Here is a 14,123-nt window from a genome sequence, read left to right on the forward strand (position 1 = left end):
TTTTTCCACTCAGCTGTCCCATTTCCTCCAAGTCACCGGCTCACAGCTAAGGAAGTGTTTGATAATGATGGAAAACCTCGTGTGGATATCTTAAAGGCACACCTTATGAAAGAAGGGAGACTGGAAGAGAGTGTTGCTTTGAGAATAATAACTGAGGGAGCTTCAATTCTCCGCCAGGAAAAAAATTTGCTGGACATAGATGCACCAGTCACAGGTTAGTATGGAGTTATGATGAAGGGGATGGCTGCTTGTTTGGGACATAAGTAATGCATTAGTGTATGTGGCTTCCTAAGAAGCTGAAAGGCAGCTTAAAGATCATTTGTTCTCTCCAATACTTGATTCTTTCTTTGTCTGCTACCACTAGCATAATGGAGGCCATCAAGCAGCTTGTAAATTAGAGGAAAGGATCACATCTGCTGAGCCCTTTCTGTTCCTAAGGCAGAGAACATTTTTAGTCTTTAAGAGAAGATTAGAAGAACTTTTTTAAACTTGAAAAGTTATCTGGCCTTTTGCACCAGGTGTTAATTCCATAATTTTATAGATGTCATTTACCATAGTAGCACTGTTCAGACATAAAGATGGCATTGGGCTCTGAAGGAACAATGGCGTCAGAGTAAATGGAAATTTTAATTAAATGCTAAGGAAAATAATGAGTGCAGAAAAAAGGAAAAAAAAATTAGCAGAATCCCGGTTTATGTTGCCTGGGGGATTAATGAATTGTGTTGGTTGCAGAACCCATCCTGCCCTTGACTATCAAACGCTACCACCCACTCATTAATCCTCAGGAAATGCCTTATACTTTGAATTTCCTTCTCTAATTGTCTCCTGCCTCCGACTGCATTCTGAATGTATGAATGCATTTGCTTGCTTTAATGTGCCTCCTCCCTTGTTTTGTTGTTGTTATCGGATATGAATGCGTTTTTGGCAAGAAATCAATCTGTGGCATAGAAAGTTAGCTGTGGGGCAAAAGACAACTAATTCCAGCCAGCTTAAACTATGAAACCAAACTATAAAACTTGGTTTAAGAAGGCAGGTCCTTTTATCACTTTTGTTTCTGGAGAGCCCCGAAAAAGTAAAAGAGATAGGTTCACCTGCTGCAGAAGAAGGGTTACCAGTCTTTGTTATCAATACTGGTAGCATTCACCAAAACCTACATCAAAGTAGCAAAACCTTCATTTTCAGGAAGCCGCTTTGAAACTGAAGAGCATAGTGTCTGGACTAGAATGATGCATGACTAATTAAAGCTTGTAATTTTAAAAATGACATCCAAATAGGGGATTGTAGCTTGACCTGGAGAGGTAATGTGTATCATCTTTTATGTAATAATTAGCTTGTCATGCTGCCATACAATTCTGATGGAAAAGATGTCAATCATGTTGCAGCTCATGGATGAATAAAGGAAATCAGATGAATAAAAGGATTCCCCGAGTAGACCAAGAATAAAGTTCTACAGACATTTTCTTTGACACTTCAGGATAAATGGAAGAAGTCGTAGAGGTGCAATACCATTGTCCATAACTGAGCGGCAGACGTTCAGAAATGCTACCTTTCTGTAGATTTTCTCTTTGTTTTTTGAGTGTGATTTTTTTTTTTTTTAATTAATTGTTGTGGTTTAACCCCAGCCAGCAGCTAAGCACCACGCAGCCACTCACTCACTTCCCCCCCACCCCGTGGGATGGGGGAGAGAATTGGGGGGAAAAAGATTAAAACTCGTAGCTTGAGATAAGAACAGTTTAATAGGACAGAAAGGAAGAAACTAAGAATGATAATAATAACACTAATAAAATGACAATAATAATAATAATAATGGTAAAAGAATTAGAATATACAAGTGATGCACAATGCAATTGCTCACCACTCGCTGACCGATGCCCAGTTAGTCCCCGAGCAGCAATTCCCCCACACCCCCTTCCCAGTTCCTATACTAAATGGGACGTCACATGGTATGGAATACCCCGTTGGCCAGTTTGGGTCAGGTGCCCTGGCTGTGTCCTGTGCCAACTTCTTGTGCCCCTCCAGCTTTCTCGCTGGCTGGGCATGAGAAGCTGGCAAATCCTTGACTTAGTCTAAACACTGCTTAGCAACAACTGAAAACATCAGTGTGTTATCAACATTCTTCTCATACCTAACTCAAAAACATAGCACTGTACCAGTTACTAGGAAGACAATTAACTCTATCCCAGCTGAAACCAGGACATTAATCCATTGAGAGATGTAGACTGTAGGAGGATGGGTCTGGTGTGTTGTGTCCTGACTGATTTCCATAAGTCCATGTTTAATGTTCTCTCTCTCTTTTTAATTTCTCTGTTTAAAAATTATTTCTTAAATGCTTTTGAAGGTATCAGAGTTGTTCTGAATTATATTTTGGAGATTAATCTCCTGAAGGTTACCCCATTGTATAACACTGGTATAATTTAAGTCTTTGATCCTTTTTTCAGTTGAGCCTACATCTTGCTTTGTTCCTGCTTTTGAAATTATTCTCATGCAGTGATTGCGATACTGCAGCATTCTTCAGGGTGGCTGGTAGCTACTCTCTTTTAAGCTAGCGTAGGAAAGCTCAGCTCCTAATGCTTGTTAGCAGGGTAGCTGAGAAGTGCTAATGTTCTGTATGAACAAACATGAAAGCTGGAGTTATGAAAGTGATCATCAAAAGAAGGAAAAAAATAAATTGTGAGGGGGAGGTTGGGAAAGCTTGTGAGGCATGTTGCTGTGGGCCTGACAATTTTCTTTGTATGAATAGTATGACAGCAGGTGTCTGGATAAAGAGAATACCAATTGACCAATGATGTGGTGGAAGTGCAAGGTATACAGGTAATCAAGAAATAACTTTGGAATAGAGAAGCTTTTTTCAAACGTATGGAAGAACAAACAAAACCACTGATAGGAGAAGAAAATAAATTTTAGAGACTGTGATCATCAAAAAGAAGAGAGATAGAAGAGCATAACTGTTGAAGTAAGAGCACTGTGGATTAGTACAGTGATATACTTGATAAATGTTAAAGAACACAAAAAGTTTGTTCTTCAAGGCTTGTGCAGCCATCCCTCAATCTGAAATTTCTCTTTTGTTTATTTTAAGGGGTGAGATAATTGTCCTCAGAAAAAACATCAGAGTTCTGTTTATAAGCAAAGTCATGTGAAATAAAGTGGGTACGTAGAAGACCTGGATTTGAGGGAGAAGATGATTCGTATAATGGGGGGAGGCATGCAAAGAGCCTTAATGTGGAATGCACAGTCCATTATTTTGCATTTATGTATAAAACTTACACTGTATCTGTGTTTAGCTGCAAGCACCAATGTGATTGTCATTTTGAGTTAATACATTTTGTTTTCAAATTTGGCAAGGTTATAAGCCTTTTGCAGTATTGCTGATGAATTCATTTGCGATCTTAGATCAAATTCTCGTTGTTTGCTACATGCATGCATAGTTTGCTACAGTTCTGCCTTACAACCAAGGTGAACTATTCCTGCAGTTGTTACACAGGGCTGCTTTTTGCTGGGTGTGAATCTGAACAGAGCTTGAACTAAAAAGAGACTCCAAGTCCTCTGCTATCAGGACTGTTCCTGCATCTGGGAAGTGTTGAGGCAACTTTGTCTTGACTTGTGAATGTGAGTTGGGAAGGATGGAGAGAATTGGGTCCAAAAAAGTGAGTGTATTGGGGGGAAGGCTGAAAGCAGGGATGAAAAGTGGTGATGGGGTGCTCAGCAGACAACAAGGAAGTGGCTGAGACTGGCCACTTGACATGAAGACAAGAAAATGTGTTAGAGGTGCAAAGCTTGGGAGACAATAGCCAAGAGGCTGAGTCAGAGGTTGACAGAAGATGGCTGGGCAGGCAAAGTAGGAAGATGAGTAAGAGACTGACAGGGTATTTGGACTAGCTGGGCAAGGCACCTGGTCTGGAAGGTGAAGAGGCACATGGTGGAGTGGGCCTGGATGCAGAGTGACAGCTGTGGTAGAAGCAGTTACCAGTACAGACCTGTCTTATGTCTGGCAGCAGTGAATGGCTGGCACAAGGGTTGTGGGGTCATCTGGATTTCCAGTGTGGGGAAGTGAGCCAGGCACCCTGGGCTAGCAGGATGCTTTCCAGTTGCTTGCGGCACCATGGGGAATGTCTATGCCAGCCTTCACCCACGGGGGATTGGGCAGACAGCAAGGGGACAGGGAGCCACCTTTCACAGATGAATTGTTTCTGACTTCTTCATCAATACCCTCTTCTCTTGGAGGCCTGTGGGCTTCGTCTTAAGCTTGTGGGTTTAATGAGGTTGATCTACCACTAGACTAAAGCTGTTCAGTGTTCAGAGGAAAGATGTCTCTATGGCAGCCTTAGAATTTCCAGTCCTGTTTTATGTTCATAACAGTATAATGACATGTGGAGAAATAGGCTCATTTTTAATTGTTTTTTTCTAAGAAGGCTAAGGAAGTATATCTCTGAACCTCCCTGATGGCAATATTTACTGAAGTCACACTCCAAAGAACAGTTGGGAATGCCAGATTTTGAATTGCCTGGGTAGCTTTATGTGGCCTTATTATATAGGTTCATGACTATACAGAGCAATTCTGGGCAACTGATGTACACTACCCTTTGCATGATGACTAACTACCTGCTCGTTTTTATGGGCCCTCACTTCTAGATCTAAAATCTGCTGTTCTTGAGTACTGAACACTCTTAACTGCATGCCAAGCATACGTCCCTTTGACTTCAGTGCATGGGTAACTTTGTGCCTGAGTATATGTGTATACCTCTGTATATTATAGAATTATCTATAAAATGAGAAGTTCTTTGGGTTTTTCAATGTGTTATGTCAGAAAAACAAATTTAGGTAAAGCCTTTGATGGCAATGTTGCCTTGCTTGGCTCCCAGTCTGTAAAATGGACCCTTTAGCTCACCTGTGTTTTGAAGATAGTAATTCACACATGTCTTTCAAAGTGATGAGATACTGCTATACTGAGTGGTGTTGAAAGTATGTGAGCAAGCTGATCGTGCTGTCCTCAGAGTGAGTAAGGTTCGTGGAAGTTTTGTAACTAAAGCATATTTCACACAAGTGAAGAGAGCACAACTTGAAAGTTGCTCACTGCATGAGTATGGTTGATTCTGTCGACTGCATGGAAAAGAGCAGAAAGTGACTATATAATTAAGGAATTTGTAGCATAATGCATATGCAAGAGAGGCTGTACTTGAAACCTTAATTCTGTCACATCCTAAATATGGAGTTCTTTTTTTGCCAACATTTGTGGTGTTCGCTTTAATTACTAGGCGTGTGATTTATTGACATTAATGAGCCTCAGTTCACTGGTCCTTTTCAAAGCAACCAAACCTGCACTTTTGGAACATGGTAAATTGTTGTTTTCCAACATCTGCAAAAATTACCAGCTACAAGAGGTTAAATAGCGTTATTAATCTGGAGGGGATGGGATTAAAATACAAGAACCCAAAGGTCATATTGCAGAATTTGATTTCAACAGCAAAGTAGCTGATGATAACAGCCAATTCCAGCTTTGAGGCTAGATCTGATTTTGAAGTTGGCCCTGTTTTGAGCAGAGCAGGTTGCACTAGATGATCTTCCCACCTTAACTTTTCTGTGATTTGAATTTATACCTCCTTAAATGACATACTTAACTACAGGGTAGACCTAGAACTCTAAGTGGTATGTCTGTCTAATATCTATCATTGTGCATCTTTGTACCTTTTGGATTATTTTTCTTCAGGATATTGTTAGATTTACAGATACTGAATGAAAATAGCATGATACCTCTTGCACATATGACTGCACAAGTGAATATTTTGTATAATCAGTGCACGCTCCTTTTGGTTAGTCTGCCCATTGTTATTAACAAGAGTTTCCTCTAAGTAAACTAAGAACACAAAACCCTAAATCATATGCATCTTTATAAACCTGTGCTTTTTTGCACATGGTACTTATATATAACGTATAAATATTACCGAGGCAGCTGCCTGTGTGTAGATGTTCTCAATTCTGTTTGTGTGGGTGCTACCACCAGCAGTGGCAATGACAACAGTTGCTGTCCTGGTGATAACAGCCAGGCCATGTGCAGGCACAGAGGGCAGCATCTGTCAGTCCCTCATTTAGAAAAAATGGGAAATAGGTAAAATAAGCATATACTTTTGTTCTAAACATTCACATGCTTCATTGAGAAAGCCGCGACTTTGTGCTATCCTGTTCCAAGCTTTCTGAAATGCCAGGTGTGTGCAGCTTGGTATGTGAAGATAGGAGAGCACCGGATGAAGACAGAATAGAAGCTTACTGTTGCAGCATAGAACACGTCTCAGTCTCTGCAGGTCTTTTCCTTGGCCATATTGTTTTCCTCTACTAGTCCTGTTTTTTGCAGCTCCCGCATTTATGGTTGTGATAGATGCAAGGAAACCACTGTGCTTGCAGACCCTTCCTTGCTATTCCCTTTGCATTGCATAATGTAAGGTAGGGTGCGTATCTATTTCCAATAGGTATGTAAGTACTAACCTTGTGCATGCTAAGGAGGAATAGACCCACTTGCAGTTTCATTGTAGTGTCTTTGGGTAAAAAATTCCATTGGCTTGGTTGATTGTTGCAGCGGTATGGAAACACAACTTGAATACTTGAATTGCTTGTAAAGTTTGTATTGTAGTGAGCACGCTGAGGGTTTTTGCAATTTGAATTCTACGTTGATGGGAGGGGAGAGGTTGTAGGCATCTGTGGATAGCCTGTGTGGGAACAACTGCAGCAGCTCTGGTGACCTTCAGAACCTTTGGTGCATTATAGGCCCATAAAAACTACAGAGGGAAAGCCTTTTCCTGCCAGCCTGTGCCTGTATGATCTTTGAGGCTTCCAGATATTCTCTGGGTACATTATTCCATGGGATGGTAGGGTCTCCTGGGCCTGAACATTTCCTCATGTTCCACATGCATTTTTCCTTTGCCCAATTTCTCTCATTTGGTAGCATAAAGTAATATTAGTAGGTTGCTAGTGCTGTGCAAGTTAAAACTTTGTAAACATCGAGAATTTCCAGCTAAAGTGATCAATGCTAAGGCAAGCTAATAAAACCATTTATGCCCACATTGTAGTAAAAAGGCAATAATGTTTAAAATTGCATTGAACTGTAGCACACATGTAAATGATCTGATGCAATCGGAGAGTCAAACTAAAACAGTTCTTTCTGATTTTTACCTTTGAAGCAGTTTAAGATAGAATTCCAGCATGGAAAATAAACAAGATTGCTTATTAGGGGCCTACAAGTAGTGGAAGATCTATCCATATTAGCACAACATTGAAGTTTGTCTGAAATTAACATTTCAGTAAAGGCAATTTTAGTTAAAACTTCTCTATTTCACACTTAAGTAATTTAATTTATACTCTAAACCTAATGTACCGTGATTATCGTTGAGGAAACTATTGAATTTCCAGGGCACTGTTATAACTAAAATATTTACTTACGTGTTGTGAAAAAAGCATTTACATGATCAAATTGTAAAACTTCATCCTAAGTGGCTGGTGTCTTCAGATTCCCAAGCCTAAAAGCTTTAATGCTGGTTTGAAGTCTAGATGCCTGTAGCTTCTGAGGGTAAGTGTTGAACAGAAGAATTAGTCTTTTCCCTTCTTTACCATAATGCATTCATTAAAGTTATCTTTAAAAAGCATCTTTAATATTGTTTGTGATACTAAGAGTAAGTACGTGATGGGGTCTGCCCACCGAATCAGGGTGCTGGTTACAGTACAACACTTTTTTCTGTATCTCAGCCAAATAGTTGTATCTTTCAGTTGTGAGTAACTTCTTTAGCTGCTTTAACTGTATTGCTAGTCATTCTGAAAACATGCTGGTATTTTGTTCATTCTAGTCTTAAAATGCATGAGAACCCCAAATGTTCCTGATATAACTACATCAGTTTGAGTTTCTGTGTTATACTGGTACACCTTCCCTGTCTGGACCAGTGACACCTGAGAACCGGACACATTTCAGCAAATTATTCTCACTCAGAATAAATTGCCTGCAGTTAATTCTCCTTCATTGTAGGAAAATTAACATTGGCTGCAGTGAGGTAAATGTTAGTTTGAAACAAACTTTGACTTGTTTCTTTCTTAATATCCATTCATGATCTTGTTTGCGTAAATAATATGACATTTCAACAGAACAGGTTGACACCATGGAAGAGGAGGAAAGGGAAAGTATCAGCAGCATCATGTACTCTTGCATCCTTCTTGAAAACAAATGATAGTCCAATTCTTTTTACACGCCTGTATAAGGCAGATGTGTTCTCTGACTTAATAAATGAGTTAGACTTTATGAAGAAATATTTTCTATCATTTTTTAAAATGTGCTAGATATATTCTTTTCTCAATGTATGCATGAGCGCAGTTTGCTGTTGAAACAATTATTTCCCCTTACATATTGCCATTGAATGTCATTAAAATACAGCAAACCTGCATGTTACACTCTTGTTAAAAATAATTTATGATATAAACATACTGTTGAACAGCTAAGGTGAACTTGATTGGATGCTTTAATTGGATTGCTGATTAAAACTGACACTCGTCCAGCTGTTTTGCTTGCTTTATTAAGAACTCATAATACATCAAATCACTTGTGGCTTAAAAACTGTGACTTCTGAAAGAAGGTGAAGATGTAAGGCTGTATGTATTCAAACTTTTTTTGATCTGTTCCTGCCCTAAATGCTTCTGTCGGTTCCGGATATGGATTGAAATATGCCTGCCTGCACCCCTGGTAGAACAAAGTGATTGTGTCTTGTAGCTTAACTGAGCTACTTCAGACATTAGCATCTGATATTTTGGCAGAGCTGATGTTTTCTAGTAGCAGCTGCTTAAATCTATCATTATTGCCAAGACAGTGGATACTACAGACTGTATTTTTACAACTATCTCACTTGTTCTTATAAATAATCTCTCTATAGTTAACTTGCTTTGGTGCAAAAATCATAGTCAAATAAGCCAAAGTGAAATCGTGGAGTCTAAGATGCCCTTCAGATATGGAGCTTAATTTGATGGTGTGAAATGGATGATCAAATATGTATTGGGCTTCAAGTCAGCACAGAAATTGCATTGATTAAAAAATAACCACCAGCAAAAATACAAAACCAACTGCTTGAAAATACTTAAGGCTTTAGGACTTTGTTCTTACCATCTTTTATTTAGCGTGTGGGTGCTGCTTCATCATGTAAATACTGATGGCACACTATAGCATGTTAGCATTTCTTCTAGGGCTATTCCGAGAAGACATAGTAAGTCATAGCAGTGGTGTTTATTGTAGCTTCTCAGAGATTTTTCTGAAACTTGTAAATCAGGTTTTTTATTTGCTCTGCAATTATGTAGTTCATGGCACAACTTGAGTTAGAACTGGGTAGTTCTCGGTCTTTGACACTTGGATTCTTTTTTGAAAATCACCTTGATGTTTGCACTGTGTAATCCTCATTAGAAAGAAAGAGATCCTTTGTTCTTGCCTTTTTTGTTCTCTTAGCTTTGCCTAGTTATTCCTCTCTTTGATTCTGGCCTCAGGTTAATTCAACTCAATCTTTGGTCGTAGTTTATATTGGCAAGGGGTGTGGGAATGCAGTGGGATCATTGCTGAAATCGCAGCCACCCACGTTCCTTCCTCCCCCATTTTGAATGGAGGAGCTACTGAAATAAGTAAGACCTAGAATGGGGCAGATGGAAATTCCAGCATATGTTTGCCCCTCCCACCCCCCACCCCACCCCCAAATCTACCAGTCAGGCACGAACCAGCATACCCCACATTATGTGTGTGTGTGAAATAATAGAGGATCATGATTTATATGTGCATGAGGCTGGAAGGGGGATTGATTCTGTCTTAATCACACTGTACCTGCAACAGCTGTAGAGCATCTGTAGTGTAGAAATCAAGCCGGGAACAGCTATGGGAGAGAAGAAAAGGAACTGGAGTGTGAGAGGGCAGACTAATAGCAAGACAGAGACAAACAGCGTTTTGTGTCAGCTGATCATTGCCACTTGGAGGTACCACTGCGTTCATCCGATTTGGGAATCGCTGTACTGATGTGTCCCCCTGTTGTTTAGAGTCTGGTTGTGCTTTTGGAGCTAACACCAGTCACCTCTTGCCTTCATCTGTGCTTTACGTTTGCGTGTCTAACCTTTCACCAAAACCTGACTGTGAAGCACTGGCAAGTGCAAAGGAGGTAACTAGCAGGTTCGTTCTTAAGAGATATTATAAACATTACCTGTCATCACTTACGAAGAGCGTAACTCAGCATTAGAAGTTGGAAATGATGCTTATAGAAGGATATTATTCTGGGATGGGTGGTTCTTCTACTTCTTCCTGCCTTTAGATGCTTTTTCATTAGCATTTTAATTATTCTAGAAAATATTGCTGGAGCTGAGACAGATACTTTCTCTATTTGGTTTTCTGTAGTTTATCTAGATAAAACATTTATAGAATAATTTCCAGGTGTATATAATATCCTCTGTGAAGATATTGCCTTTTTAAACGAAAAAAAATCTGCTACAGTTCAAAACATTTTAATTAGTTTTAAAAAAATCTCATATTTTTAAATTGTCTTTAAACTCTATAAAATCTATGCTTTCTAAATAAATGCAACAATTGTGAAGATTAATTGTGCTGAACAGGAGCATGTTTTCAATCTGGAGTTGATTTCGGGAGGCATCACAGGGGATTGTGGCAATAGTATACGTGATTTGTACTGGTAGTGTGTCAAGCCATAACATTTTCTTCTGATCCTGGAGTCATTATGTGCCTTTTTTAGGGCATCAAATCATTAAATGGTGAGTTTAAACTTGTTCCTTGGTGCTGTCTCCAGAATTACTGTATTGGCTTCTGCTTCTCTCTTCTCTTAGGTTTGGACATCTAAATCTAGTTGAAATTCAGGTACTGATACCACTCAGGATGCTAATTACTTCCTGAGAAAATATTCTTGATAAGTGAGGATGATCTTGCTCCTCATCCTCTGATGAAGATTCAGCAAGAATTAAATTTTCAAGAGGAATCTCAGTTGTATGCCATTTTGTCGTTCCCTTTCTTCTTTATTGCGTAAATAATCCCTTGAGCTCAGCAGTTGTGTTGAACCTTGTGGATCGCTTGGCTCAAGTCAGTGTTGTTCCTTTTTGTGAGTTTTTCTGAATCTAGCTATGTCATCATCTTTAAAGCAGGCAACCCAAGGACACAATGGCAATGGATTAAGCTCCAACTTAAGAGCCTGTGGCTAAGAATCAAAACCAGCCTTTTGGTGCTCCACAAAAGGGAAGGTGCTGCAGAGAATCCTTGGAGCTCATTAGGTGTATCAGCATCATTGCTTTCAGATGTTACTTTTGAAAGTTGCCATGTTGAATATTTGACAGTCACTCTTACTCCCCCTTCTTGCTCCAGATCTACCTCTGCAAGATATTCTACCTTTACAAGTGGAAAACATCACAAAAGTATTGCTTCAATCAAAATAGGTTGAATTCAGAAATCAAAATGAACTGCTTGTCAAGTTCACTGCAGGAGTTTATCCAGCTAGACCAAAACAAATTTTTTTTCTGAATAATCAAGGAGATCAAATTGAGTGAACTGTGTCAGATTTATTCTTTATTAACCTGTATTAATAAAGAATACTTTAAAGCATAATTTTTAATTGATGACCTTAAAAAACCAAAGAAAACAACCCACACCACATTTCAGCTCATCTTTCATGCATGTTCTCATTTGTGTTCAGTGCCCTCTGTACATACAGCCTGAGAGCTGCAGGGTGGCAACATGGGCCAGGGGCATTGCCAGTGGCCATAGAAATCAATTGTGTGACTTCAGCCTTTGATGAAGTGGCAGTGCAAGAACACTTCCATTTTTCTTTCTGCTTGGCTTGCTTTCTGTCATGGGCAATAGTCGGAGTTGTCTAGAGTAATAAATTATGAAAGCTAATGTTTCTTCTTTGTTCCACTTCATTTCCTTTGGCTCTTACTAAACTTTAAGAGGGGAAAAAGCTAGCCTCAGTGCAGATACACAATTAAAAGTAAAGGGAAGTAGACCTAAGAGATGTTTGTGAGATCAGCCTACATACTTAAAACCAGGTTATATTTTTTCCCCAAACAATCTCAAAAACTCCAGTTGAAAGGGTAAAGCTCCTTTGAGGAGAAAATCACCTTTAGATTCTAAGCAAATAAGAAAATATGTTCTCTGAACTGCAGTTGATTATTAGAGCCTATGACAGGTGATAGCCATTTCACCAAAATTTTACTTGAAATGAGATTAGCATGGTAAACCAGTACTGAAATGACGCTAGGTTGCTCTCTAAGTACAATAAAGTAATCATTGTTAAGGATTTGAGGGTCATTTGTATGCTATACTTGTTATTTTCATGATTGATTGCAGCAGATTAAAAATAGGTTTGTAGTCTACTGATTCTCTTAGAATTACTTGGGGTTTGGGGTTTTTTCGTTTGTTTTCTTTTGCTTTTATTAAGGTATCTCCTACTGGAAATAGACTTGCTCATTATAGTGGAAAAACTTAATTTCCAAACACACATAGAGGTTATTTATGGCCAAAACCACCTCTTAATATAGAGGGCCAGCTTCGAATGTAATTAAATCCTGTGTAAACCAGTAGTCCCTCCATGGAAATTTAATGGCATCGCACCTAGATTTTATTGTAAAATTAGAGAAGCATTAAGGAGATGTGTGGGGAGAAGACACCAAGCATGGTGCAGAATACTTCTATGGCTCCCTGAATCCTTGTTGAGGGAACAAATGTATCCTCAGTAAACTGATGATTTTAGCAACACAAAATGACTTTCAGATCATTGGCACCAATCTAGGTGTTCAAAGGTGCTTCTGCTTTTTGTAGTATAGAGGCTTGAGTCTTCAGAATACAAAGACTATATCAAATGCAGGATCTCCTTCTGAAGGCATGAGCTCTTTAAAATGTAACTGGTTGAAGATGCCATCTGGTGGTATGCGTTTGGTGTGTCTGGCTGCTTCCTGATGTACCTGCTGTCAAGACCATGTATTCTTTAATGTGCAAGAGAGAAAGAATAACCATTATAGTAAAACCAGAATGGAAAGGTTTCCAGTTGTTGCTATAGGCACAGGCCAGAAGACTACCACAAGTGTGGGAGAACAGATGAGCATAAGCAATTAATGCAAGTCAGCCTTTTGTTTTCAAGTCTGATTTTCTTTTTCTAAATAAACATTTGGGAAAAATTTTAGGTTATGTTGCTTGGGGAGGCAGGGAAAAATAAACTGGATTTGTGTTGGATTGAGGTGACAATGAAATGGTGAAGATCTGCCACCTTGCTTGGAGCAGATTTTTACAGCAGAAGGAAATGCATTTCAATTGCATAAGCAAAAATTCTAAGTTTTCCCATTAGTTGATCAAACCTTGTTCTGTGTGTGTTCTAAAACCTCAAGGGCTGTATTTTTTTTTTTTTAATCTGTAAGGATGTCAGGAATAGGAATATCATCTTTCCTAGTTTTTATGTAAAGCTTTTCTTTGAGAAGAGCTTTTAAGGTCTAACATTAATTGAGTGGGTAAAGGTTAAAACTTTGTAGCAATAGCAGTTATTCACTGTGCTATTGAAGCTAAATTACTCACTTTAGCTAGTTTAAACAAAAACAAAGCATTAGTCTGCCAAAAGACATCTATCTTCTCTTTTGCAGGTTCTTTTTCTTGTATTTCATCACATGCTTTTCCTAGGTATCAGTGACTTATTCTCCAAACTAAAGCACTTTTTTCAGCATAGGGTTTCATTCAGTAATGAAGATGATGTGGGGTTTTGGTTGGTTTGGGGGGGGTTTTGGGGGGGGGGTGTTTGTTTTTGTTTTTTTGTTATGTTCTTCCTACATTAAGCCCTTTCCTCAAAACTACAGAATAATTTAGGTTGGCCAGTACCTTTGGAAGTCACATGGTCCCGCCCCTTGTTCAAAGCAGGGCCAGCTTCAAAGATAGATCAGGGCTAAATTCTGCCACTTCTTTTCTCAATTAATCCATCTTCTTCCTTCCAACTTGTACACATGCCTCCTTCCCTCTTAACACCATGTTTTTGAACAGACCTCCTACTGTTCCAGCTGTGTAGTGAGGAGAGGGAGGTTAACTCCTCACAAAAGCCATCATATTCTTCAAGCATCAGGACTATCCCTCTTAATGTCTGCCTCTA

At 39.1% G+C, this 14,123-nt stretch overlaps 1 protein-coding gene across 7 annotated transcripts in view; it reads left to right on the top strand.

Moving 5' to 3' along the window:
- The window catches only part of PPP3CA (protein phosphatase 3 catalytic subunit alpha), a 202,824-nt gene that overhangs the window by 86,978 nt on the left and 101,723 nt on the right, over positions 1-14,123 (top strand). For all 7 annotated transcript variants that reach the window (XM_052775541.1, XM_052775526.1, XM_052775570.1 and 4 more), the window contains exon 2: positions 14-214. In XM_052775541.1, coding sequence (XP_052631501.1) covers positions 14-214 — 201 coding nt within the window. The remainder of the gene's footprint in view (positions 1-13; positions 215-14,123) is intronic.

This window comes from Harpia harpyja, chromosome 2 (genome assembly GCF_026419915.1).
Source record: "Harpia harpyja isolate bHarHar1 chromosome 2, bHarHar1 primary haplotype, whole genome shotgun sequence".
NCBI classification, from domain to species: Eukaryota; Metazoa; Chordata; class Aves; order Accipitriformes; family Accipitridae; genus Harpia; species Harpia harpyja.